Genomic DNA, 24,294 nt, shown 5'->3' with positions numbered 1-24,294 from the left:
AAAAGAAATGTAATATTAGATACACCATTAGTTAATTTTTTTATCATTTATCATATATTTTTTATTAGTAAATGTTTGAAAATCAAATTATTATCGACAAATCAAATAAAAAAAGTGTTTTGCTAGATTATCAATATATTATAGAGTTGTAAAGGATGATTTTGCTATTCAAAAATTGGGTTAGCGTAATAATAATTAGATCGATAACTAATAGATTATAATTCTAATCAATTAACATCTTAATTGATTTGCTTAGCATGAATTCAGGTTTAAAAAATAATCCACTCAACAAACGTCACGCGCCACAAAGCATGTTCAAACACGCGCTTTTCTTATTGGTGCAAAAACGTCAATCAATCATATCCAAGTAATATGATTGGTGAGTGAAATACACTCGCTCACTGAATGGGTGAAGTCAACCTTTTTGGGTTTTAAAAAGAATAAAGTGAAATGTCAAATATAACGGCCGTTAACACCGCCAATAATTACGCGCGAACGTCTACGTTAAGGTTACGGCGTACACGTATAAATACGCGTATTTATCTATTCGCGACGGTGAATAACGGTTTTTGAAGCTCATTTAAGAACGATTTTTTTAAAGTACGGTCGAGTATGCCCGTTAACCAATGAAGCATGATCGAGATGGATTAAGTTGGTCTATATTGATAATTTTTCTGATCAACAAACAATTTCTTTAAAAAATTTCGCAATTTCTAAAAAGTCATTAAGCTTGAATATTATAAGACAAGTATAAGTCAAACAACGGAATAAAAAGATCGATACATTTTTTAATTTGTTTACAATGTGACACATAAATACATAAAAGTACTAATTCTAGGTGTTTTTTTTTTTGCTTTGCTTTAAAATGAATGTTTCTTAGTGTACTATGTTAAGTAACTCCATAAATCTAACCTATTAAGGTATATATATATTTGTGACCGAAAATTCTAAGGATGTTTTATATCATTATACACATTTTCATTTTAAAATTATTATTTTTTAATTAAGACATGGAGTATAAATTTAAAATGAATGGAGTATGATTTATTTCGTATAATATTGACTTTTAGTGAACTTGAATTTTTTTTAAAAAAAAACACCATCTAAGAAGATTTTATATATCCGATCAATATTATTTAGAGAATATATTTGTTACTTATGTAATAAAGGAACGATATAAATTGTGAATCCAATTAAATCTAATAACTTAAAGTACAAATCTTATGTATTAGTATTAATTATGAAAGAAAGAATTAAAAACACCCCTTAATTTGGTGTAAATTATTAATTTCATCTTTAAATTATTAAAATTCTTAAAATAGTCTTTTACTTACTTGACTAACTAAATTTAAATACAATGTCAATCTTGTAATATAAGTGAAATACATTTTAAATTCTCGTCAAGTTCAGAGATGTTTCACTTTTCAACATTACTTTTGGCTTTTTATTAAAATTTTCCTAGTCTTACAAGAGTTTGAAATAATGTGTTATGATATATGATAGATCAAAAGTATATCAAAGTGAATATAAATTTAATTAATTAAATAAAAAAATATTTTTAAGACTATCAATAATTTAGAAACGAAATTTATTCTATTTCTATATTGAATGATAATTTAATTCTAAAATTATTGATTTACCATTCATATGATAATTTACACTTATTTTAATTCTACAACTTCATGTCTAATCAAATTATATTAATAAATTTAAAATTTTGAACTCGCTTTAAAATTCGAAAGCAGTGAGAAACGTATGGGACCAGTGTGAAAGTGAGAAATACGTGTGTAGATAGACTGATTGTTTTTTTGTTTTTTTTATATAAAAAGTTAAAAAAGAAAAGTACAGCTAGCAATTAGTAAGAGGCTCACCTCACCTACTTTGCACCTTCTTCTTCTTCTTCATTTTATAAACTCATACTAATAATAAACTTTTTTTTTCATTTTTCACTATTATTCTTATTCTTCAAAGGTACATCAAATTTTTTTTTTCTATTTTTACTTTTTTTTTGTTGTTTGTTTACTATTGAGTGTGAGTGTTCGAGTCAGTTTACGTGCAGTTTTTGTTAATTATATTTGAGTGTGGTTGTTTTGGTCGTGTTTAGTGTCGGAGTCAGTTTGCGTGCATTTTCATGGTTTTATAAGGTGAAGTGTACAAAAAAAAAATTTGGTTCAAGTAATAATGATGGTTGAAAATTGAAGTTTGTATTTGAAGAATACAAATTTGAGTTTTTTGAATTTCGGTTATGGAAAATGATATTTGAAAATTGTATCTTTGTAATTTGGGGACGAATATAAATTGGAGTTGTTTTTTTTTTTTAATTTTTATGAGTTATTGGAAAGGTGAAAAAAGTAAAAACTTGAGAATTTTCGAAATTTTATGGCCAAACGTGATTTCTAGAGTCTATGAGTGTTATTTTTAGAGTTATGGTATTCGGATCAGTTTTTGCGTAATTTAAATTACTTTTTAATTGAAATTGATTTTTTTTTCACTTAGAGTGAGTATTCGAATCAATTTGCACGTAATTTTATTACTGTGTACTGTTTAGTTGTTGGCTCTGTAATTCTCTAAATGAATTTTTGCTTTTTAGTCTTTAGTTGCATTGTATTTGATGTTTTTCTGACATTTTTTGCTTGATATTTCAGGGGGGAAAATCTATTTATTTGAGTGAATTTTTGACAAATTTGGAGAATTTGACCAACTTTTTTTTCTGCATTACTTAAGAGGTATGCTTTTGAATAATTGCATTTGTGTTTTCACATATTTCTTTTTTTTTTTCAATTTATTCTAATCACAAGTGTGATAATGACGGGTTCGAGCTCCGAAATCAGTCCTTTTGAATTTTTAAATATTTTTTTAAGTATTAATTAAATTTTTGAAGTGTGACGATGACGGATTTGAACTGTGAAATTAGTCTCTGAGTTGTGTGAATGCGGGATGCTTTGATTGTTCAAATTACTAAACCTGTCGGTTCAACTTTAAAATTGCTTGTGGCCCCATCTGTTTTCTCAAAAAAAAAATTAATTATTTTTTTCTGATTTACAAGAATCCAAAAAGAATTTCAACTTTTTCTGCTAAAATGGGCCATGAAAACCCCTTTGTGCTGGCAAGCATCATTATGACAACATTGCTCCAGCTTGAAGATTATGTTGGGAGGAGGTGGTGGGGTGGCCCACACCCTTCACCTCATGATTACGCGTATACGTACTTACTCTCTCTGTTTCAATTTATGTGATAGTGTTCGACTGAATAATAGATACGGAGTTTGAGTTTGTTTTAACAAAAAAAGAAATGTTTTTTTTTTGAAATTTATGGTATTGAACAACAATATGATGTAATATGGCTATAAAGATGTGCTAGTATTTCTTTTGAAATAAATGAATAAGGAAATAATGCCACATCAGATGGAACAGAGAGAGAAATCACGTTATTTTACGTGATTTTTTAAAGATATTTTGAAGTTTATGATATTAAACATCGAAATGACGTTATGTTGCTATGAAAATGTGCTATTGTTTCTTATGAGACAAACTAATAAGGAAACAACGCCACATAAAATGGAACAGAGGAAGAGCATGTATGCATATTATGTTGCATTTTTAGGAGAGTTGAGGATTTTCTTTTTTTGACCAAGATTTTCTATGGTATTTTGAATTATAGTACTTCTTTGTATTGTTTCTAAATATGTTAATTTTTATTTCTTTTAAGACTTTGAAGATTCTGTATCCAAATTCACATTGATACATGCATTCGAATTTCGCCTTTGTTGCTTTGAAATGTAGATGAATTTTTCTATCTGGACATTCATAATTCATTGTATTGTTTTTGATATTTTTACAGGTAGAAGGTTTAGTTTAGTATAAAAAAGAAGAGTATTTAGCATGGGTTCGGATTTCGTTGATGAGATAGATTGTAGCAGCTTCTTTGATCATATGGAAGATTTGATTGAGTTTTCCCCAGAGAATGTGTGTGGTGGCGTTGACGCTGTTGATTGTAATGATTTTCCAAGCATTTGGAACGATCCCTTGCCTGATTCTGACCCATTTTTCTCCGGCAGTTACAGCAATTCAGCTTCAGACTTCTCCGCGGAGCTCTCAGTTCCGGTGAGTGCAGTCTGCAGCAACTAAACTTCACTGTGATTTTCTTAAATTTGCATCATCATGATTAATGTGGTAGTAATCATGATTAAGTAATTGTCGTGGGACGTATGTGATTGGTTGCTATCTTTTTTTATGCATTTGTCTACGAAAACAACCTCTCTGCATCCATGAGGCAGGGGTAAGGTCTGCGTACATCCATGTTGTTGTTGTTGTTTGTTGGTGTTAACTTTTAAAAGTGATTTTTCTAATGTTAGCGGTGTCTGGCCATGTCACGTCATCTTAAAAGCATGTTTATGGTAGGTAGGAGTTCAAAATTTTCTGTTCAAAAACTTGTTGCAGGTATAGTCAGTTCAATCATTTGGGAGATTTTAGAATTTGATAAAATTGTCCACACATTCGACTGATAACAACTTGTTGATAAGTATTTAGTTGAAATTTCACTTTCAAATTCAATCTATATGATGTGAGAACATTTACTATGTAATAACTTTTGAATGATTCGACACCCACTCGAGTAGATTACTTTGTTTCTCTATTTAATGCTCATAAGGATGTTGTCCTCCATGGTAGGTAAAGTCGTATAAATTTTGTTTCCTTCCATTTCCACTTGTATTGGTTAACGTTTTGACTTTTGAGGGTCCGTCCTAGTAAATGATGTGGTACAAATTTGCAACAGTAAGCCACAGATTGAACTAACGTTCTCTTGTGGGATTAAACTGGGTATGTTGTTATCAATTGTGTGTTTTTTAGAACTATGTTTACTTGGAGGACCATTCGGAAATGCTGCTCCACCCGTGTTAGATCCTCCAACAATGCATTATTGTTGTAAGATATGACATTTTTGGATGATTCGAGCAACATCTGTATTGCATACTAATCTGGCTTAGGCGTTAAAGACATGAATCCATACATTTTCCTTCAATTAATTACTTCTGTTGTTTGTGTTTGTTCATATATAACTTTATATAAACTCTAATCATGTCATTCTCTCTTTTGTTTTTGTAGCTCGAGGATATCGTTCAACTCGAGTGGCTTTCAACGTTCGTGGAGGATTCCTTCTCTTGTGGGGGTTTGACACTCGGAAAAGAACATTGTTCTGTCAAAAAGGAGTCCTCTGATAGCAAATTCCTGACCTCAAGTCCTGTTTCTGTACTTGAGAGCAGCAGCAGCAGCAGCAGCTCATCCACGTCAAGCTCGGGACCGGGGAAAACACTTCCTCCTCTTAGTCCATGCCCCCGTGGTCCACAACGTGCTCGGACTAAACGTCCTCGTCCTACAACTTTTAATCCCCGGTCAGTAAATCACCTCATGTTTCCAACATCAGTAAGTCCCCAGCAATTTGTTGCTCCTGGAGTTAACTCATTGGACTCTGAGAATTTCGCCGAGTCTCCCATGAAGAAGAAAAAGAAAATCAAGTTATCGATCCCTCTAGCTCCAATCGAGACTAATCAGGATAACTACCAGCCCGCGCCACAAGCAGTTAGGAAATGCTTGCATTGCGAGATAACAAAGACGCCTCAATGGAGAGCCGGTCCAATGGGACCAAAAACCCTCTGCAACGCCTGTGGTGTTCGTTACAAGAAAGGCAGGCTCTACCCTGAGTACCGTCCTGCTGCAAGTCCCACGTTCGTTCCATCCTTGCACTCCAACTCTCACAAAAAGGTTCTGGAAATGAGAAGCAACGTTTTCCCCGAAGAGGAAACACATTACAAGCAGGCCAAACCTAGACGAGCCCGCCCCCTTATCACTGTCCAAGCTGAGAACAACACCACAGCTAGTACTACTCCAACCGAGTAACAAAATCATCATAGGAGCAGACAGAGCAGAAACCAGTTTTTCCTAGTCCTCATTTTTTTCAGGTCTTTTAGTGTTATTTGTTTACTGTTTTTTCATTGCTTTGTTCATTGGTTCTTTGTATAAAGATGTAGGAGGCTATAGTAAAGAAGTAGATGACATATAGTTTAGTTGGTAGCTAGATTTAAGAGATGAAAATGGAGTCAGGCTAAGGCAGCTTTAGTGTTATTTAAGACTAGGTTTGGAGTCTTTTACAAGTGTTAGTGATCTTTTTGTTAGACTTTGTGGCCTTCCTTTTTTTTTTCTCATCTTTTTGATGAAAGAATTCTTTTGCAGTTACTATGATTTGTTTTTAGAAATGTTGTAGTCTTGAATGAGTAATGGTTTCAAGTAAGTCTTCTAGTCACATTTCCCTCCCAACAAATTTTGGTTCTTTTGGTCCTTTGAATTATTTTCTTTTGTTCAAATTGTAAGTGTATATAAACTAATGTTCGCTATAAACTGTTGTTGTTCATTTAGTTCTTATTTGTTTCTATTAAGATTAAGAGGTTTAAGTCTGAACACACAATTGAATAGTAAGATTTGTATTAAGATCTAGGTGTTTTGATTTGAATACACATCTGAATATTAAGATGTGGTTTCTAAATCTGAACACTAAATGATTAATTCTGTTTGTTTTCAATATCCGAATGTGCAACTAATAAAATATGATAAAAATTTTATTTCAACAAAATATATTACTTTTGATTAAAAGAAAAGGTTTTAAAAGTTATAATAATCATGATTTGGAGTATTATTTTTTCATTCAAAAATCTTGATAAACAACAATATACCAAAAATATTACTGCAACCAGTGTTCTTGACACATCAATACAAGAAAATTATCAATATAAAAAAAATACTTGAAAGGATTTTATGAAACCTTACCAGGAAAAAATAGTATTTGATTGAGAAAAGAAAGAAAGAAACTTTTCATTTATATGATGAAAAGGCATGCCCAAAGCAGAGAAACGATGATTTATTATTTTATTATTTGATAACTCATTAATGAGAATGTTGTTAAGAGTCTCCTACAACAGATCATTCGTTCAGACCTCTTGAGACTCATTTAGAGGTTTTTTTTTAAAAATAAAATAAATGAACTTGATGGGCTGAATCTGAATCAATCTTAAAAATCGAACGTACTTAATGAACTGAATCTGAATGATTAAGATTCATACCTCCATTTAACGCAAACAAATAAGGCCATAAAAATGTCATGTGATCAATCTCACCATTTTCGACATAAATAACCTCATTCAATTAGTAATTTCGTTGTCATAACATTCAAACTCATGAATTTGATTATTTTATCTTTTGTATTAGTATGTGTGATTTTTTCTAAATGTATCTGGGCTTAAAATTTGGTGTATCTACCAAAAATGTCTGTGGTGATCAATACTGACCATGTTTGCCATGAAAAACATCGTTCATTTTACTGTCATATAACTCAAATAACATCATTCATTATTTCATTTTTATTGTCATATAAATCAAATTCCTCAATTTGATTATTTAAAGATGTTTTTGTAATCAAATACATACCATGTTTGTCATGACTAACCTCATTTATTTAGTCATGAAACCCAAATTCACTAATGTGATTACCTTTTTGTGTGTATGATGGGATCAAGGAGGCTTTAATTTGACCATCGAGGTGCGAAACTCGCGAAAAGGTTATAGTTTATGTAGGTCATAATAAAGCAATGAATTGTTGATGTTTGAAGCTAAAAGAAGTGACATTTCATTCAAAGGATTTGACATAAAGAATGATGAATACAGCTAGATGCTCCACATGAAACCTTGAATTTCATTAAACCTGCTATTCAACAGCTTTGTCAAAATACTACCAGAAAGCTAAAAGTAAGTTAAAAATGAACATCAGACATAAAAGGGAGAAGAAAACATAGATATTCTTGAAAAAAGCCATTTATATATAGTAGTTATATATAACAATATAATGCTAGTTAACTGTACAAAAAAAAATTATAATAACATTAGTATGTATGCTCTTATACATCAATTCCATTCTCCAACAGGTAACTGATCAGCCAGCCTGAAACAAGTGATACCAATGAAAGCCATAGTCAAGTTGGTGCTTACACCAGAAAATATTGTACAAAAAAAAAAATAAGTGTCATCGCACTAATGGGGTTGGAGAGGGTAGGATGTACACAGACCCTACTCCTGCCTTTTGTGAGGTAGAGAGGTTGTTTTCACTAGACCCTCGGCTCAAAAGAGAAGTCATCGAAGCAACAACAGATAATAATACACATTGCAGAATCCACTACATTGTGTTAGCACAAATTATTTATACTGAAATGAGGATCTATGTTGGTGGACTCTCCAAAAATGTTGTCTTACCCGCGTTGGATCCTTCAAAATTGTATTACTTCAGAGGATCCTATACGTACGTGGTGGCATTTTTGAAGAGTTCGAGCAACATAGATGAGGATACCAAAAGATTTCCAGTCAATACAAGTTCTAAATGAGGTACTCTCATGGGACAGGAAGCAAAAGCAATCAATGATGAACCTTTTAACATGTGACTATGTAGTCCAACCATATTAAGGCCTAAGTAGCACCAACTTATAAAACCAGGAAGCCAGCCAGAGTACAAAGTAAGTGTTATCAAGTACTCCCTCCGTCTCAATTTGTGTGTTTGGTTTTGACTTGACATAGAATTTAAGAAAGTAAAGAGTTTTGAATCTTGTGGTCTCAAAATAAAGATGTGTATAGTGTACTAAAATACCTTTTAATCTTGTGGCCTAAACAAGTCATGCGGAAAGTTAAAATACAAGAGTTGTCAATAAAAAGGAGATATTATTTTTGAAACAAACTACAACGGAAAGTAAGACAAAAAATTGAAACGGAGGGAGTATCGAACATTGTAGAACCAGGTTACTGCATGCTGAGTCTGGATAGCTTTAGGAACCTAGTTACATTTTTGGGGAAAAGCACATCATTGGCTTTAGCCTGAATTGAAAGAACGAACTTTGAACAAAAATAACTTTTACCAATAATCAACGCCAGTACTGAGCCCAACGGTGAATGGTCTCAACCATTTGCGGAAATAATGCACTAACACTTTCATTGATAAGATCCTGAAAGAAGTGAATGCATTCCTCATCGTCCAAGTCTAACCGGAACTTCTCTTGAAGCTAATAAAGATAAAAAGTTAAGTCGGAAGAGGTTAATAAGAGGAATGATCTAAGCAAACATGAAAGTTGTAAAATAGGTAACCAAATAGATAAATAGGCAACCTTAAGAATGCCCTTCTCGGGATCAGAAGCTATGTCAGGAATATTGGAACCGGCCATCAAATGGAACAAATTCAATATGAGGTTGCTTGATTTTCGTAGAATGTTGTATGCTTCACAACAATAGGATTTGAACCTGGTGTAGTATTGACTGCAAGAATAAGAGGAACAATTTAACATTGCTCTTGAACCTTCATCAAACACATATCCATAACACCTACAGATGATTTATGAATGAAAACTTCCAAATAAAGAGGAGCTATGACAGGACTCGGTTAGAATCTTGAGATAGGTCACTTCAAAGCAAATATTAGATGACTTTCATACATGTACCTTTCTGCTCCACCCATAGCTTCAACCATTTCTTTGCAAAGTTTCATTGGCGGTGGAAAGGGCTTAGGATCTCGACCTAAAATGAAACCAAAATCAACATGGAAAAGACGCCCATCATCTCTAAGAAGAAGATTGTCAAGATGCCTGCATACGAAAAAACATGATTACTAGGTATTTAGTTAAAAAAGAAACATAATTAAGTTTCACGAAAAATAATATATCACTTCAAATAACCTTGATGGTGGATGTTAGAGAACCAATGACGTCAAACTTGATTGCTGGTTTTAAAATATTAGAAGTTTCATAAAAAACTGTTATTTGCCTCCGAAGAAACACACATCTACAGTTACAGTAGATATATTCTCTAAACTTGACAGCGATTAACTTGGCAGCAATCTACTTAACTTATTCACTCAAGGATTTTAAGATTATCATAAATCCTGCTCACATTGTCCAGAACTTACAAGGACACCTCAATAGTGGAAAGATAAAGAAAGAGTGAAGCAAGACTTTTCAATTTACAGAAAGTCACCTGTCCCCAATGCCCAATATGTACGTGATGACGGAGTAACCAGCACAGCTTTTTATAAATGTCTCAAGACATGTAGAAGTAATACCAAATGGTCCATTCTCATCAGGATGAAACTTCTGCAGGTAGCTTACAATACTTCGATGCTCTGATATAATCTGATAAAACAAATTAAGGGTAGACTTAGTTGTTATTTAATACAATATTCGTATGCAGAAACTATAGAAAAAGATTAAATCTTAAATGTAGATGTTTGACGGTAGCCCCTTCATGTATTGATTGACGGTATAGATCAAATACCTGTGCTAACGGTTTAGATGGGATAAATTCCAACATGCCCTCATCATGTCCAGTTGCCAATACTCTGTATGGAGTCAAATGCAAATCAAGATTCTCCAATTTGAGCAATCGGTCCATAAGTGACACCATCTGGACAACCTGAATAACTAGAAGTCAGTACATTCCTTATCTCTCGGAAATTTTGTTTTACGGTAAAAGCCTACAATAATTAGTTGGCTACTTCATGAATTTGAAACTAAATCTGGCCCTATAACCAATAGGAAAGACATGCCTATATCTGTCAATCTCATTTTTTTCTCATGTGAGAAAGTCGGGATAAGAATACCCCTCTTGATCCCTCAGTGGAGACAAACCAAAACATAATTCACAACATACCCATTGTTTCAAAATGGTTACAGCAAAAGCAATCTAAATTATTGAGCATATACCAGCTGGTCTTGTCGAAGATCATCTCCTTTCTTAAATATGATCTTGCAACATCCACCATTTGCTGTTCTAAATGTCAACCGCAATGGATGCAATGCGCTTTTAAATATTGAGGACTCTGATGGGATGATCCCAGTGATCAACATACCAGGGGCCAGAGGAGATCGTATTGGCTACAAAAAATCAATAATCAGCATATTGTGATTTCAGAAATTTAAACGCAAATGCATATATTATAGAAGTTACTACTTTGATGTCAACGAGACCCATTGAACAATGTAATTACCTCGTCAAAGTAAGTGAGCTCACTAAGGAGGCCAGAAAGAAGCTGCCTAAGCTTTTCAATTTTCTTTTGTGTGCCACCACGAACATTTCTTACATCCCTCATTATAGAGCATAACTGAGCAGTCAATTCAGTCTGGCGCACCAAGCTCTGCCACAACTTATAGCCATCTTCATCTCCACTTGCACCAGCTCCTAACTATTATTATGTAGATGAAGTCAATAACCAGAAAAATTCCCTTAAGAGTAACCTTTTTTTTTGATAAGCCAAAAGTATGGTTAATAACATTAAGTTGGTGTCATAAAATATGTACAAGGTGGCACGTGATTTGGCTCGAGTCATACACCGTCTTCCACCTCCATACAACATGGTATTTTCTAATTCTCCTTAGACCAAAAGCACAAGTAAAAAAAAAAAGATCATTTTCCTACATCATTCCCACTATATATATGTGTATACACAAATGTATGTATGTGTATGTCTGTATGATATAGTCCTTATACCAAAAGCACAAGTAAAATAAAAACGACATTTTTCCTACATCATTCCCACTAAATATATGTGTATACACATATGTATGTATGTGTATGTTTGTATGATATAATATATACTCCCTCCATTTCAGTTTATATGATGGTTTTTGACCGAGCACGGTGTTAAATAAAGTAAAGAGACTTTTAGCACATGTCTGGCGTTTGATTAAAAAAAAAGAGTCTTTAACGAGTGATGACATTTCTATGGCTGTAAGAGAATGTCAATAAAGATAGAATGAAAAGTTTCAAGTTAAAGAGTTCCCAAGTACATAATGTCCTTTTTTCCTGCAACGAACTAAAAAGAGTAGTCATATAATTTGGAATAGAGGAAGTAATGTATATCATATAGACTATAATACGTACATATCTCTGGTAAAATGTCATAACCAAAGAAGTTTTTAAAACTAGCACTCTGTTAAGACTTCTTATTAAAATATAATTATCCATATTCAGACAATTATCGCAATAAGATAATGGGATAATGCACAAGTAGCCCCTCAACCTATATTCCAAATCTCAAAGACACACTTATACTATACTTAGGTCCTATTACTCCCTTGAACTTATTTTATTAATAATTTTCTATCCCTTTTCGACCTACGTGGCACTACTTTGTGGGCCCAATGCTGGTTGACTTTTTATTTCAAGCTAGTGCCACGTAGGCCGAAAAGTGGTAGAAAATTACTAATAAAATAAGTTCAGGGAGGTAATAGGTCCTTAGTATAGTATAAGTGTGTCTCTGGATTTTCGGGCATAAGTTAAGGGGGTACTTGTGCATTTTCCCTAAGATAATAGCATATATGAGAAATAATGACAGATATCCCACCTTCAACATACTTTCTTCCAGAATTTCATAAGTACAATAAAAGCGCTTTGCATATGCTGGATCATGAAGTTCCACTGCTACAAACCATCGGAGAAAGCTTGCCAACTCAACATTCCTTAATGCTGCGAGGGGAAAAAAATGGAACAGTTACCTGTTGTCTATTGGTAAGCTATGGATCATCACTTAGCACCTACAAAACTTTGATGTATATTACAGCAAGCGTACAACGTTGCACGAGGAAATGAGAAAGGCGAGATTTGTCAGAGCGCTCAAAACGAAGAGCTTGAACCAACTGAAGGAGGTAGCACTGAAGCTCTTCATCATCAGCTTTTTCTAGAACACTAACGGCATAGGCACGAACCTGTCACAGCATTTCAAATTAGGACTCTTTCAAATGAGAATATGATGTGAAAATTACATAAATGATCGATCTAAATCAAGCTGCAAAGCAAAGTGGAGTCACATTGTACTACCAAGGGTGAGCAATTTATCAAGGACCAACAGCCTAATTTGTTCTCGCTAAACAGTTTCTTTCCCTATGGTACTCCATACTTATAGCCACCTGTGAGTGGGTTCCTGAGAACCTTGACTTTGACGGAAGCACAAAGCAGCAAAGGTTAAGATTTCTCTCCAAATAAATCTTCTCTCAAGCATTTCTGGAACTATATTTCTTGATAATATTTCTAATTAGTAACTACTTTGGACTGCACATAATGAAAACAATTTTCCTATACATTTACAACTTCAAGTATAAGTGCTTAACTATTACCTCTTCACTCTCAAAAACAGGAGATAGAAGTTCCAGTGCATCACATAGGTCAATTGATTCCCACTTGTGCATCAGTTCTAAGGCTTGCTTTGCTTCCTGCATAAAATTAAAAAAAAAAAAATCTTGAACTTGATTTAACTTGGTTCAGTAAAGCAAATATCCAAAGGTATAAAAAACTAAGAAGAAAAATGAAAATTTCCAGACACTTGATTTATTCATCTTTTTTCTTTTATGTGTGTGTGTGTGTGTGTCATGAAGTACAGTCTACATATGATGGTATCTCCTCCTTATGACTGTACATCGAGCATACAAGTTCAAATAACTTGCTTTAAGGAGATGTCTTCTCAGATATTCTTTCAGGAGAAGGAACTACTGAAATAATGTAGGCAGTTTGCAGTTGGTGTTCAATGAGACAAGAATCTATCCGAAGTATGTCTTTTTTATATTTCAATATTTATGTCTACGATGGTCAACTCCACCAACATGAAGGTACAGTTCTAAAAGCCTGAATGAACGAGGGTTGTGGTCAGAGGCTGCGCCTATGTAGAAAGGTGTGGGTGCACGTGCACCCGTTAACTCAGGAAAAAATTATGTAAATATAGTTATATACCTTGAGATATTAATACGTATTATCTTAGGTGCACTGTGACACTAAAGTGAGTTTGGTGAATTGGTTGAAACCGCTACAGAGTACCTCCTGCAACGCTGAAGGTCCTGGGTCTGAATTCCATCAACAGCCTTCCCACTGTTTTTTCCTTTCTGGATATAGCTTACAATAGCCTAAAAAACGCGGGTAAGGGCGGTTGGATGGTTTTGAGCTCGTGACCTCATGGTGCAAAGTGCACAAAGAAAACATTGCATTCAAAGTCATTTAGTTAATGCGAGTACTATGTTAATAAAATTATCGCACAAAGTGGTATTGCGCAACATGCTTTAACTAACATGTATTAGTCTTTGATGGTGCACCCATAGTTTTCAAATTCTTGGGTTTAACTCTGGTTGTGGTAGATTAATGTCCAGTGTAAACAAGTCTAATTAAGATGAATTCTGTGAATACTAAAGATATCTCGCATAGAGTGAAATGGATATAGAGAATTCATATAGCCGACCTAACCAGTTTGGTTTAAGGAGTAGTTGACTGATATAAAGTATTTTCTGCTATTCTTCTGCTTCCTCCTTGTGGAAAGCAGTTCCGCTAATGTATGGTAAATAGAAACAAGAAGCAGGAAAAATAAAATTCTATTACTAGATCTTTCTTTTCCCCTTTCCTTTTATATTTTATTGGGCTGGTATTACTAAGGATTATTTTGTTCAGCAGCTTCAGCTACTGGGTTCAGAAAGCAAAGAAAGATGAATTACAACAGATGAGGAAAGAGTGACCCTGTTTTGTACCTGGACATCACTCCACTCGACACATCGTAGAAATTTAGTGAGGGCCCGTTTCTCTAACATCAATGAGAAACGGAATTTCCAAAGCATCTGCCTCTCGTCACCACTCAAATTTCTTGTAGGAGGATACTTCAAAATTCTTTGTATTGACCTAATAACCATGTAATACACAACTGGTTACATTCGAACAAGGGAATACAGATTCTAAATAAAAAAGAAAAAGAAAAACACAAAAAGAAAAGAAACATAGAATCTGAATATAGAGAAACAATAAAAAGATCAAGGCATCAACAAGAAAAATTACACATTTTATAAAATTGTAATGACAGAAGACCTCAAGATAAGAGTTACTGAATTCTGAAAATGCTACACAAATAAGCACAGTAGAGAGAGGAAATATGGAAAAGAGATTGGAACTTGGAAGAAAAATCTTGCTTCTAAAATGGGGTGGTTAGAATAAGAAAATCAAGGTTCTTTGGTTGCTCAAAGATATGATTTAGAGTATTTGACTACATAAGGTACCATCGAGTATCCACTATTCTGGACTTAACTGACAGAATATTCCCAACAGTGGTGGAGAAAGATACCAATGGGCTAGAAAAGCAAACACGGAGTTTAAGCAAAAAGGTTAATAGGAATGGAATAAATACAGAGGACTCATATGTAGCTGACTCCAAATTATGAGACATAGTTGATTGATTGTTTGAAAATGGTAGATATTGGTTTTGCAGCTTACTTTCTTTCTGTAATACTTGGTTTAAGATCTCGGTCAATGATGCCACGGTTTAAGCTCCTAGCAAGTTTTAGTTGTTTGTGCTCAGAAGGATTTATTTTTCCGACTTCGGGATCATAGACAGTAACCAGTTCATTTGTTGAAGCAATAGGAGACGGTAATAAGAAGTTTGCTCCTGATTCCTGCACAATAAAGCAATATAATCAACATGTTGCACTTGATCTTTCGAGTACTACGATATAACACTTTGTTGATTGACGAGAGTATTACTAAAAAAGAAATTAATGAATACTTGTGGCACCAGATATTAGGCTAGAAATGTACTTGAACACTTCTAACCAGAAATTAATTGGCAAGTATAGTTTGGTGATAACAGGTAGGTACCTAGTAAAGGAACACTGTCAAAATGTCCTTACATTGTGATGCTGCTGATTTTCTTTCTCATTTTCCCATTTTCCTTAGGATTTAGTCCAAATTTAGCGCATGTCATTAAAGGGACAGTGTTTAAAATTACCTACTATGGTCATTAACTGAGAGTTTGCTTAATTTTTATCTCTTAGTCACTAAGTATTCTCATCTTTTGTTCTCTGCATAAACAAGGAAGTTCAAGGGAGAAATAAGCTGTACAAGATCTTCTTTAATAACAGTGAGACAAAAGGAGGAAGGTTGGAAATCCAAAAAAAATTGTGATGTACAAATAGGATGATTAGCTTGTAAATCATGAGCCATAAGAGTGAGAATGATGTAGAAAGCATTAAAATCAAATCATAGAAGAGCTTCTTAAAAAGTTAAAAGTAAAAACAAAAATATCACCACATACTAATAAAGAGATACCTGGAAAACAACTCGATGTTCAAAACTGCAAAAATCAACAACCACATACAAATGAGAACTTCCATTTCGACTATTTTCAGTCTCCTTAATTTTGTCCATTGCTTTAAATGCAAGGCGGTCCAGCCAATCAACTCGTTGAATCTGTCCTCTCTCATACTTATTAACCAGCTTCTCCAAACGCTCCAACTCCCCGCGTTCCTCCCTTGGGACCTAATGGAAGCCAACCATGTTGAGTACATAGAAAAATTTCCTCACCAAGTCTTTTGAGAACAATAAATGGAAACCATACTATTGAACTAAAGATCAAAAGAAACCTTTCCAGGTGTTGTTGTGTTAATAGATCCATCTGCCTCTTTGCCTGGCCAAAGCCTAAGCTTATGCTTCCCTGTCTTCAACTGTTTTTTCATGTTGAAGAGATGAATGGTAGCCCCACCAATCAATCCTCCCCCCTTTCCGCAAGAAACATCCCAAACCTTTAGGCAAAAAAAAACAATGTAAGTTAACCAAATCAATCTACTGCAGTTGAACAAGAAAGAACTGTTAGGCAAATGTGTGGACACTGGTAACAACCAAAGAAATCTTGATCAAAAAGGCTAACACCCAAACAAATCCAAATGTTGAAATTTATTCAATCTAAATTTTAGTAAAGTTGGTGTTCCTAATTGACGCAATTTAAGAAAGGAACATGAGGTATTCGCGCAGACAGGGCATAACAAGTTCATGTAGGTACAGTGGTGTCTCCCCAAACAAATAAATCTGCGCAACTCTATAATCATGAAACAAAGTTAAGAGACAAATATTAAGATGGTTCCTAAAAAACAACAACAGATCATTGAATGTTGGATTAGAGAACTTCTAGCAAATAGTAAGGCATCATTATAGCTGAAAGGAAGATAGATGATAATAACATTCTCGACTCACTGTAAATGACAATTGTGAGTTCGCCGTCAAGTCTCTATACTTTGTGCTCAAAGTAATAAGTTCATTCCAGCAAAACGATGGAGCTCCTGTTTCCAGCCTGCACACAGAAAGTTTCTCAATTAAATTACTCGTACAAAAAGTTTGAAACTTAGATTCAGAAATACTGCTTTTTTACATCCAATTTCCACTGCATTTAAATTAGAAATTTTCAAATATGTTGTCATAAAAGAAACCTTGTTCTCATGGGAAGTCCAAAGGGAGCACCATCTACATATAAAGTACTCTCCACATACAGCTCTGCCTTTCTCTCCTCCGTTGTAGAATCAACATTATCTACACAATTAAGAGGAGACAAAAACTGTAAATTCAGAGGTCAATCTTTCAGTTTGCCTGGTTCTCTCTTGCCTGCCAATGGATTCAGCAGCAGTTCACTATGATAACCAACACACTGTCAGCCCAGGTTCCCTTTTTCTAAAACCAAATTTAACAATGATATTTTTGGCTTAAGGAAAATTGGCTAGTATAGTACTACAATTTAGTTCAAGACCCGAGCGTTAACGATCCGTGAAGCTGAAAATAAGACAATAAGAGACTAGGTTCTAAAACCCTAGTATTGAAAAAGATAGGTAGTAGTACATTGTTTCTTCACATCTGCATAAATTCTTGGAGACACAAGTTATAAGGTACCTGGCAGAATAGTCTACAAGCAGCCACAATATCATATTTATCAACAACCAAAAGAACCCATAAACACCAATGGCTTGAGGGAATAATCAAGCTACCTATTCCCCAAATGCTCTTCTTCTTTTCTTATTCAGAACAGTACTAGAATTTAGTTTAAGGACCGAGCCTTAACATCCATGAAGCTAAAATTAAGACAGTATGAGACTCGGTCTAAATCCTACCTAACAAGGTAACTGGTATAATATTATACAAGCAGCCCAGTTACCATATTTATCGACAACAACAAAATCCCATAAACCCCTATGGCTTTAGGGAATAATCAGGCAACCTATTCCCCAAATGCTCTTCTTTGTTTCTTTATTCAGCACAGTACTACAATTTAGCTCAAGAATCGAGCTTTTAAGATCCATGAAGCTAAAATTAAGAAAATATGAGACTCGGGTCTAAAATCCTAGCATGGTAACTGATAGAATATTCCACAAACAGCCCAGATACCATATTTATCAACAACAGAGAAACCCATAAACTCCAATGGGCTTGAGAAGTAATCAGGCTAACTGCTAACCTATTTCCAAATGCTCTTCTTTTCTTACTCAACATGGTACTACAATTTAGCTCAAGAACTGAACTTTAATGATCCATAAAGATAAAATAAAGACAATATGAGACTAGGGTCTAAAAATCTTATTACTGCAAAAAGCTTAGTTCCATTATTTCTTCAAATCTCCCTAAATTCATGGAGGCACAGCTACAAGCTACTTGGTACAGTCTACAACTGGATACCATATTTATCAACAACAGAAAAAACCATAAACCCCAATGACTTGAAGGAACAATCAAGCTACTTATTCCCAAAATGCTCTTCTTCCTTTCTTATTCAGCACAGTACTATAGTTTAGCTCAAGAACTGAGCCTCAACAACCCATGAAGATAAATTTTTTTTTTTAATGAAGTAAGATGATACCATTAAAAGCAACAGGAAGATGGAGATTGTACAAAAGAGTGAGATGAGGACAAAAGCCAGCTATACAAACTAAACAAAAAGCTAGGCAAAAACTAAAGAGCTGACGAAGTCCAAAAGATTTACAGGGCATTTGGTAGGAGTTAAATTCAGTCAACTTAATAACCAGAAAAGACATCAAGCTATAAGGAGAGAAATAGGAGCTGATAGCCCATCAAAAGATCTATGATTCCTCTCTGTCCAAACAAATCACAAAATGCATGAGGGCATCATTTGCTAGACTTTGCTAATGGGGTTGTCAATTAGCTACAGAGACCAGCTTTCAAAAAGGATCCTGGATGTTGTGTGGCATGACCCAACTTATACCAAAGATAGCAAAAAACATACACCAAATGTCTGATGCAATAGGGCAGTGAAGAAAAAGGTGTCCTTTAGATTCAAGCTACCTATTCCCCAACTGCTCTTCCTCTTTTCCTATTCAGTGCAGTACTATAATTTAGCTCAAAAACCAAGCTTTATCTATCCAACAACAACAAACACAGTGTAATCATGGGGTCTAGGGAGGGTAGGGTGTATGCAAATCTTACCCCTCACACCTTGGGAGGTAGAGAGGTCGTTTCCGATAGACCCTCACTCATTGGAGCTTTAACGACCCATGAAGCTAAAATTAAGACAATATAAGATTTGGGTCTAAAATCCTAGCAACTATAATAGTCTACAAGAACCCCCAGATACATATTTATCAAAAACACATAAACCCCACAACAACAATATTTAGTTCAAGAACTGTGCTTTAACAGTCCATGAAGCTAAAACTAAGACAATATGAGATTGGGTTCTCAAATTCTAGCAAGGTAACTAATAAAATAGTCTATAAGAACCCCGAATACCCCACAAACCCAACATCATTTAGCTTAAAAACCGAGCTTTAACGATCCATGAAGCTAAAATTAAGACAATATGAGATTTGGGTCTAAAATCCTAGCAAGGGTAACTGGTAAAACAGTCTACAGAAACCCCAGATACTATATTTATCAAACAAAAAGTCAACAACAACATTCAGCTCAAGAACCGAGCTTTAAAGGTCCATGAAGCTAAAATTAAGACAATATGAGACTTGAGTCTAAAATCCCAGCAAGGGTAATTGATATAATAATCTGCAAGAACCCCAAGATATCATATTTATCAAACAACAAGTCAACAAAAAGAACCGAGCTTTAACAGTCCATGAAGCTAAAATTAAGACAATATGAAACTTGGGTCTAAAATCCCAGCAAGGGTAACTGGTATTATAGTCTACAAACAAACCCCAAAATACCATATTTATCAAACAACAACAAAACCCCACAAGCTATCGTCCAACAAAACACAATTTACAAAAGGGAATAAACTCAATAAGACAAAATAACCCAGAAATTTGCTGTTAAAAAACAGAAAGAACCTGAATCAGCGAGCTTGGGTGGTAACAATTTGCCTTCCAATTTCTCAATTCGGTAAGTAACAGGAAGATTAATATCACACGATAAGAAAAACCTGAATTCGTTTCCACTCATAGCTCTGATTACGCAACTTTTAGAGGAATTTTGAACAGTTTTTCTGGATTTTGGATTCTGGGTTTTGGATTTTCAACGAATTTTACTTGCGTGTGAAGTACTATAGTTCTATGGGATCTCCGTAAAGAAACGACTTTTTTTTTTTCAAGAATCCATAGAAGATGAACAAGAGAATGGATTAATTGGTAAATATGGGATTATTAATTAATGTAATGAATATTTTATTTTATTTAAGTTTTTATTAATGGATATTTCTCAAAGAAAAAAAAACTCAGAGGTGTGAGGACTTTTTTGTCATTTTTAGTTTTATTTTTTATTGTTATTTTTATTTTTGTTATAAATATTTATGAACAAGTTATCAAAAATATTCTTAAATCACTTGAAATGAACAAAAATACCATTCATTTTATGGTTTGATCAAAAAATGTTCTTGATATCTTTATCAAAAAATATCCTTATAATTATTTAATAGGTTAGAAATGCTCATTTTTCAAATGAATATACTTTTAACAGATTCTTTTTTTGAATAATATTTTTAAAATTAGAAAATGTTTTATCCTACTTTAATTTAGAAAAAATAAAAAATACAAATATTTCTTATTTTATTATGATTACTTTTATTGTTATATAAATAAAAATTAATGATGGACATACCATGATCTTATATATATGACACACATTATCCGTCGAAAGAGTACATAAAATTATTCTATTTTAATTGATAAAATAACAATAAGAAGAAGAAAATATCTTTCACATTTTTATTTGCTAAGGTGATTTTGAAAGACAGAAAATAAGATAGGATCCTTTAATAATATTTTAATTAGGAAAAAGATGTGTTTAAAAAGAAAAATTAATAAAATAATAATATATACACTATCTTAAAAACATAAACTCCTAAATTGAATGTCAAATTACTATAAGACCCCTAATTAAAAATACTTAATTTGTTTCATTTATTAATTTACTTATTTGTATTATATTAAAAGTAGATATTGTTTCATATTAAAGAGTTGTGACTTTTTTGATCGATTTTGACATTTTCAATGAGTTGTAACTTTCTGAAGGGTTGTGATTTTTTCAAAGAGTTGTGACTTTTCCATAGGGTTGTGACTTTTCTGATCAATTGTGACTTTTTGCAAAAGATCGTGACTTTCTAATGAGCAGTAACTTTTCAGATAAGGCACAATTAACGTTTATTCATACTATTATTTGTTAGCTATAAATAAAGAGGTTTTCTCTTACTTTTAAAGTACAATTCTTTCTTAATTTTCTACTCCTCTTCTTCTTAAATAATCTCAGGTAAGACTATACAACGGACCGGAACGAATCGGTACGGATCGAAACGGAACGAGTTGACCGGTTCGTTGACCGATACTGGAATGAATCAAACCGGAATTACTGGGATGGAAGACGAAAACTCGATTCCGTCACGTCCCACCATATACTGGGATGGAATCAGAACGGACTGGAATGGAACGGGGTGGGATAAACGGGATGATACATTTAGTTACTTCAAAAAATGATTTTTTGAATTACGAAAATATGAATATTTTTTTATTTTTCTAAGTTTAAATTAATAGTTTTAAATTTAAAATGTAAGTTTATTTTAAAGATATAAAAAAAAATTACTTATTAAGTTTGCAAGTTGATTCTAATTAAGTTTTTAAGATTTAATCTTTTGAAGTTTATAAGTTGTTACTCATTATTTATTAATATGTTATAATTATAAGTTATATTCATAACTTGTAATTTAAATAAATTAAATTTGTAATTCTAAAAAATCAAATAAAAATAAGGATAAAACAATTATACAAATTAAAATATATCACTTTAATTTATTTAAATTTGTATTACAAATTACAATTTCAATTTACAACTACTAGTATAGTGCATAGTTTACATAGCCACCTTCTAGGAAGGGTTTTTTTTCAACTAAGTCTCAAATGTAATACTAATGTAATATTAATAGGGGGTAGTTAGGTTACTTAAGTAGTATTTATTATTTAATATAAATTATAAATTATAATTTATAAATATATAATATAAATTAATTAATAAATATTAATTAACCGGTCATTTTGATCTCAAAATAAAAGTAATTTTATGTCAATTTGTATTAATCATTTAAAAGCACTTGTCCTGTGTTACTTAAACTATAATTTAGTAACATTAATTCTATTTTACAACATCGTATACTATTAGGGCTGGGCGTTCGGTCGATTCGATAGTTTGATTTTCGATTTGGCAAAATGTGAAACCAAACCAAATTAAAATATATTCAGTTTGGTTTGGTTATTACAATTTCAGTTCAGTTTATTTCGATTCGGTTTTGGTTTAATCAAATTAAATAATCAATGGTACATTTTCAAATTTCAATCACTATTTACATTGCGCATTAAAATTTAGAAATTTTGATCCTCTCTTTGTAAAAGGCAGATCAATATTGTGATGATATTTAAATAGAATTTGATGGAAACTAAATTTGACTCTTTAGAGCAAATCACAATATTAACACAAAAATAAGGAACGAAACTACATAAGTATTAAGAAGCCGACAAAATACTGGAAATAGTAATATCTCTTGACAAAGAACAGATTACTGATAAGAGAGTGAGAAGAGTGAAGAATCGAAGATTGTTGATGGATGACACTACAATGACGAGTTGACAAGACGAGAGTTGCGAGCCTGTGAGTTGCGACAGGCGACAACTGAAGCTTGTGAGGGTTGCGACAAGCCTATGGGCTGTGAGGGTAGTCTTTGATAATTTCTTCTTGGAGACGAGTTGACGAGATGAGCCTGGGAGGTTTGCGACAGCCTGCGCGCTCGCGCGCCTTGCCGATCTGTTAAGGTGTGGAGTTTAGGAATTTTGGTCAAGGAGTCACTGGTCTTAGGAGTTAGGACTTAGATCTCTGAAGTTTAGGATTCAAATTGGTCCGAAAAAATTGGGCCTTATACAGACTACATTTATAACTTATAAATTTAAGTATAAGAATATCTTGATTTTTTGATTAACTGAATTAAAATAACTAAAAAACGAAAACCAAATCAAACAATTAAATTTTTAGGATTTTAAATCGAAACCGACCGAACAAACCGAAATTGAAATTAAAAAAAAATCGGTTCGATCGATTTTTTCGATTTGAACCGTATTATGCGCAGGCCTATATACTATAGATACATGCGCACGTTCAATGCACGTGGTGTGAAACTAGTATATATATATTCGGAAAAGACATGTTTGATCCATTTAGTAATTGTAGGGGAATTTCTAAACCAAAGCATTGACGACATAGGCAGTTTTTGAATCAAACTTATATAGGGCCGTTTTCATTAATTTCACGTAATTTAAAGATATTTTTGATAATTTTCCTTATATTTATTATTATTTTACATTCTTCTCATATAAAATAATATATAAATTTCTAAATAACTTATGATGATGATTGTTTGAAGAGATAAAAAAAGTTATATGAATGCGGAGAGGTGGAACTAGGTTTGAGAGGTAAATGAAAGAAGTGATTGATGGGACATAGAGTAGCTTTAATTTATTGAAATTATGATCTTAAATAGGAAGATATGAAGAACGCAGATTAAGATAGAGTCTTATTAGAAAGTTAAATGTTATCTTGTTTCAAAATTAAATGGGAATTGATAATACCTATTTTTAATAACATATATAATAATGAGGGAAAAGGGTCAGATATACCCCTTAACTTTGTCATTTAGAGTTGATATGCCCCTCGTTATGGAAGTAGCTCATATATACCTTTTTCGTTATACAAACGGCTCACATATACTCATGTCGTTACAAAATGAGCTCACATATACATTTCATTTAACGAAAGTGAATTAGTTTTAAATTTATATTTTTTACTTTTAATTCTTTTAAAAAATATTTAGGGGTATATGTGATTCTTTTATCAATGTTCAAGGTATATTTTAATTTTTTTCACACATAAATTATTTTTTGACTTCTTTGATTATAATTATTTGAGTTTCTTGTTCTTATTTTTTTCTTTCATT

At 33.0% G+C, this 24,294-nt stretch overlaps 2 protein-coding genes across 3 annotated transcripts; one reads left to right on the top strand and one right to left on the bottom strand.

Moving 5' to 3' along the window:
• The first annotated feature begins 1,757 nt into the window (after positions 1 to 1,757).
• On the top strand, positions 1,758 to 6,233 carry LOC101250294 (GATA transcription factor 8). Of its 2 annotated transcripts, none has more exons than XM_004236584.5 (4): positions 1,758 to 1,971; positions 2,646 to 2,726; positions 3,841 to 4,103; positions 5,106 to 6,233. In XM_004236584.5, exons 3-4 carry the CDS (start codon positions 3,882 to 3,884, stop codon positions 5,895 to 5,897), a joined length of 1,014 nt encoding a protein of 337 aa, XP_004236632.1. In that variant the 5' UTR covers positions 1,758 to 1,971; positions 2,646 to 2,726; positions 3,841 to 3,881; the 3' UTR covers positions 5,898 to 6,233. The 2 variants fall into 2 exon arrangements, with proteins under 2 accessions (XP_004236632.1, XP_069153127.1); XM_069297026.1 differs by lacking the exon at positions 1,758 to 1,971 and adding an exon at positions 2,003 to 2,144.
• Positions 6,234 to 7,846: 1,613 nt separating this feature from the next.
• LOC101250591 (phosphatidylinositol 3-kinase, root isoform) lies at positions 7,847 to 20,481 on the bottom strand. Its single transcript, XM_004236585.5, has 18 exons — positions 20,156 to 20,481; positions 17,303 to 17,402; positions 17,070 to 17,166; positions 16,463 to 16,621; positions 16,149 to 16,358; positions 15,318 to 15,496; positions 14,585 to 14,732; positions 13,193 to 13,288; positions 12,649 to 12,784; positions 12,424 to 12,545; positions 11,068 to 11,262; positions 10,784 to 10,954; positions 10,356 to 10,493; positions 10,059 to 10,213; positions 9,527 to 9,670; positions 9,197 to 9,344; positions 8,951 to 9,094; positions 7,847 to 7,989 (listed from the first exon to the last, which is right to left on the bottom strand). The coding sequence occupies exons 1-17, from the start codon at positions 20,265 to 20,267 to the stop codon at positions 8,957 to 8,959; spliced, it is 2,448 nt and encodes an 815-aa protein (XP_004236633.1). The 5' UTR covers positions 20,268 to 20,481; the 3' UTR covers positions 7,847 to 7,989; positions 8,951 to 8,956.
• Between the last annotated feature and the right edge of the window lie 3,813 nt (positions 20,482 to 24,294).

This window comes from Solanum lycopersicum, chromosome 4 (assembly GCF_036512215.1).
Source record: "Solanum lycopersicum chromosome 4, SLM_r2.1".
NCBI lineage: Eukaryota > Viridiplantae > Streptophyta > Magnoliopsida > Solanales > Solanaceae > Solanum > Solanum lycopersicum.
This window is presented reverse-complemented; position numbering and strand designations above follow the sequence as displayed.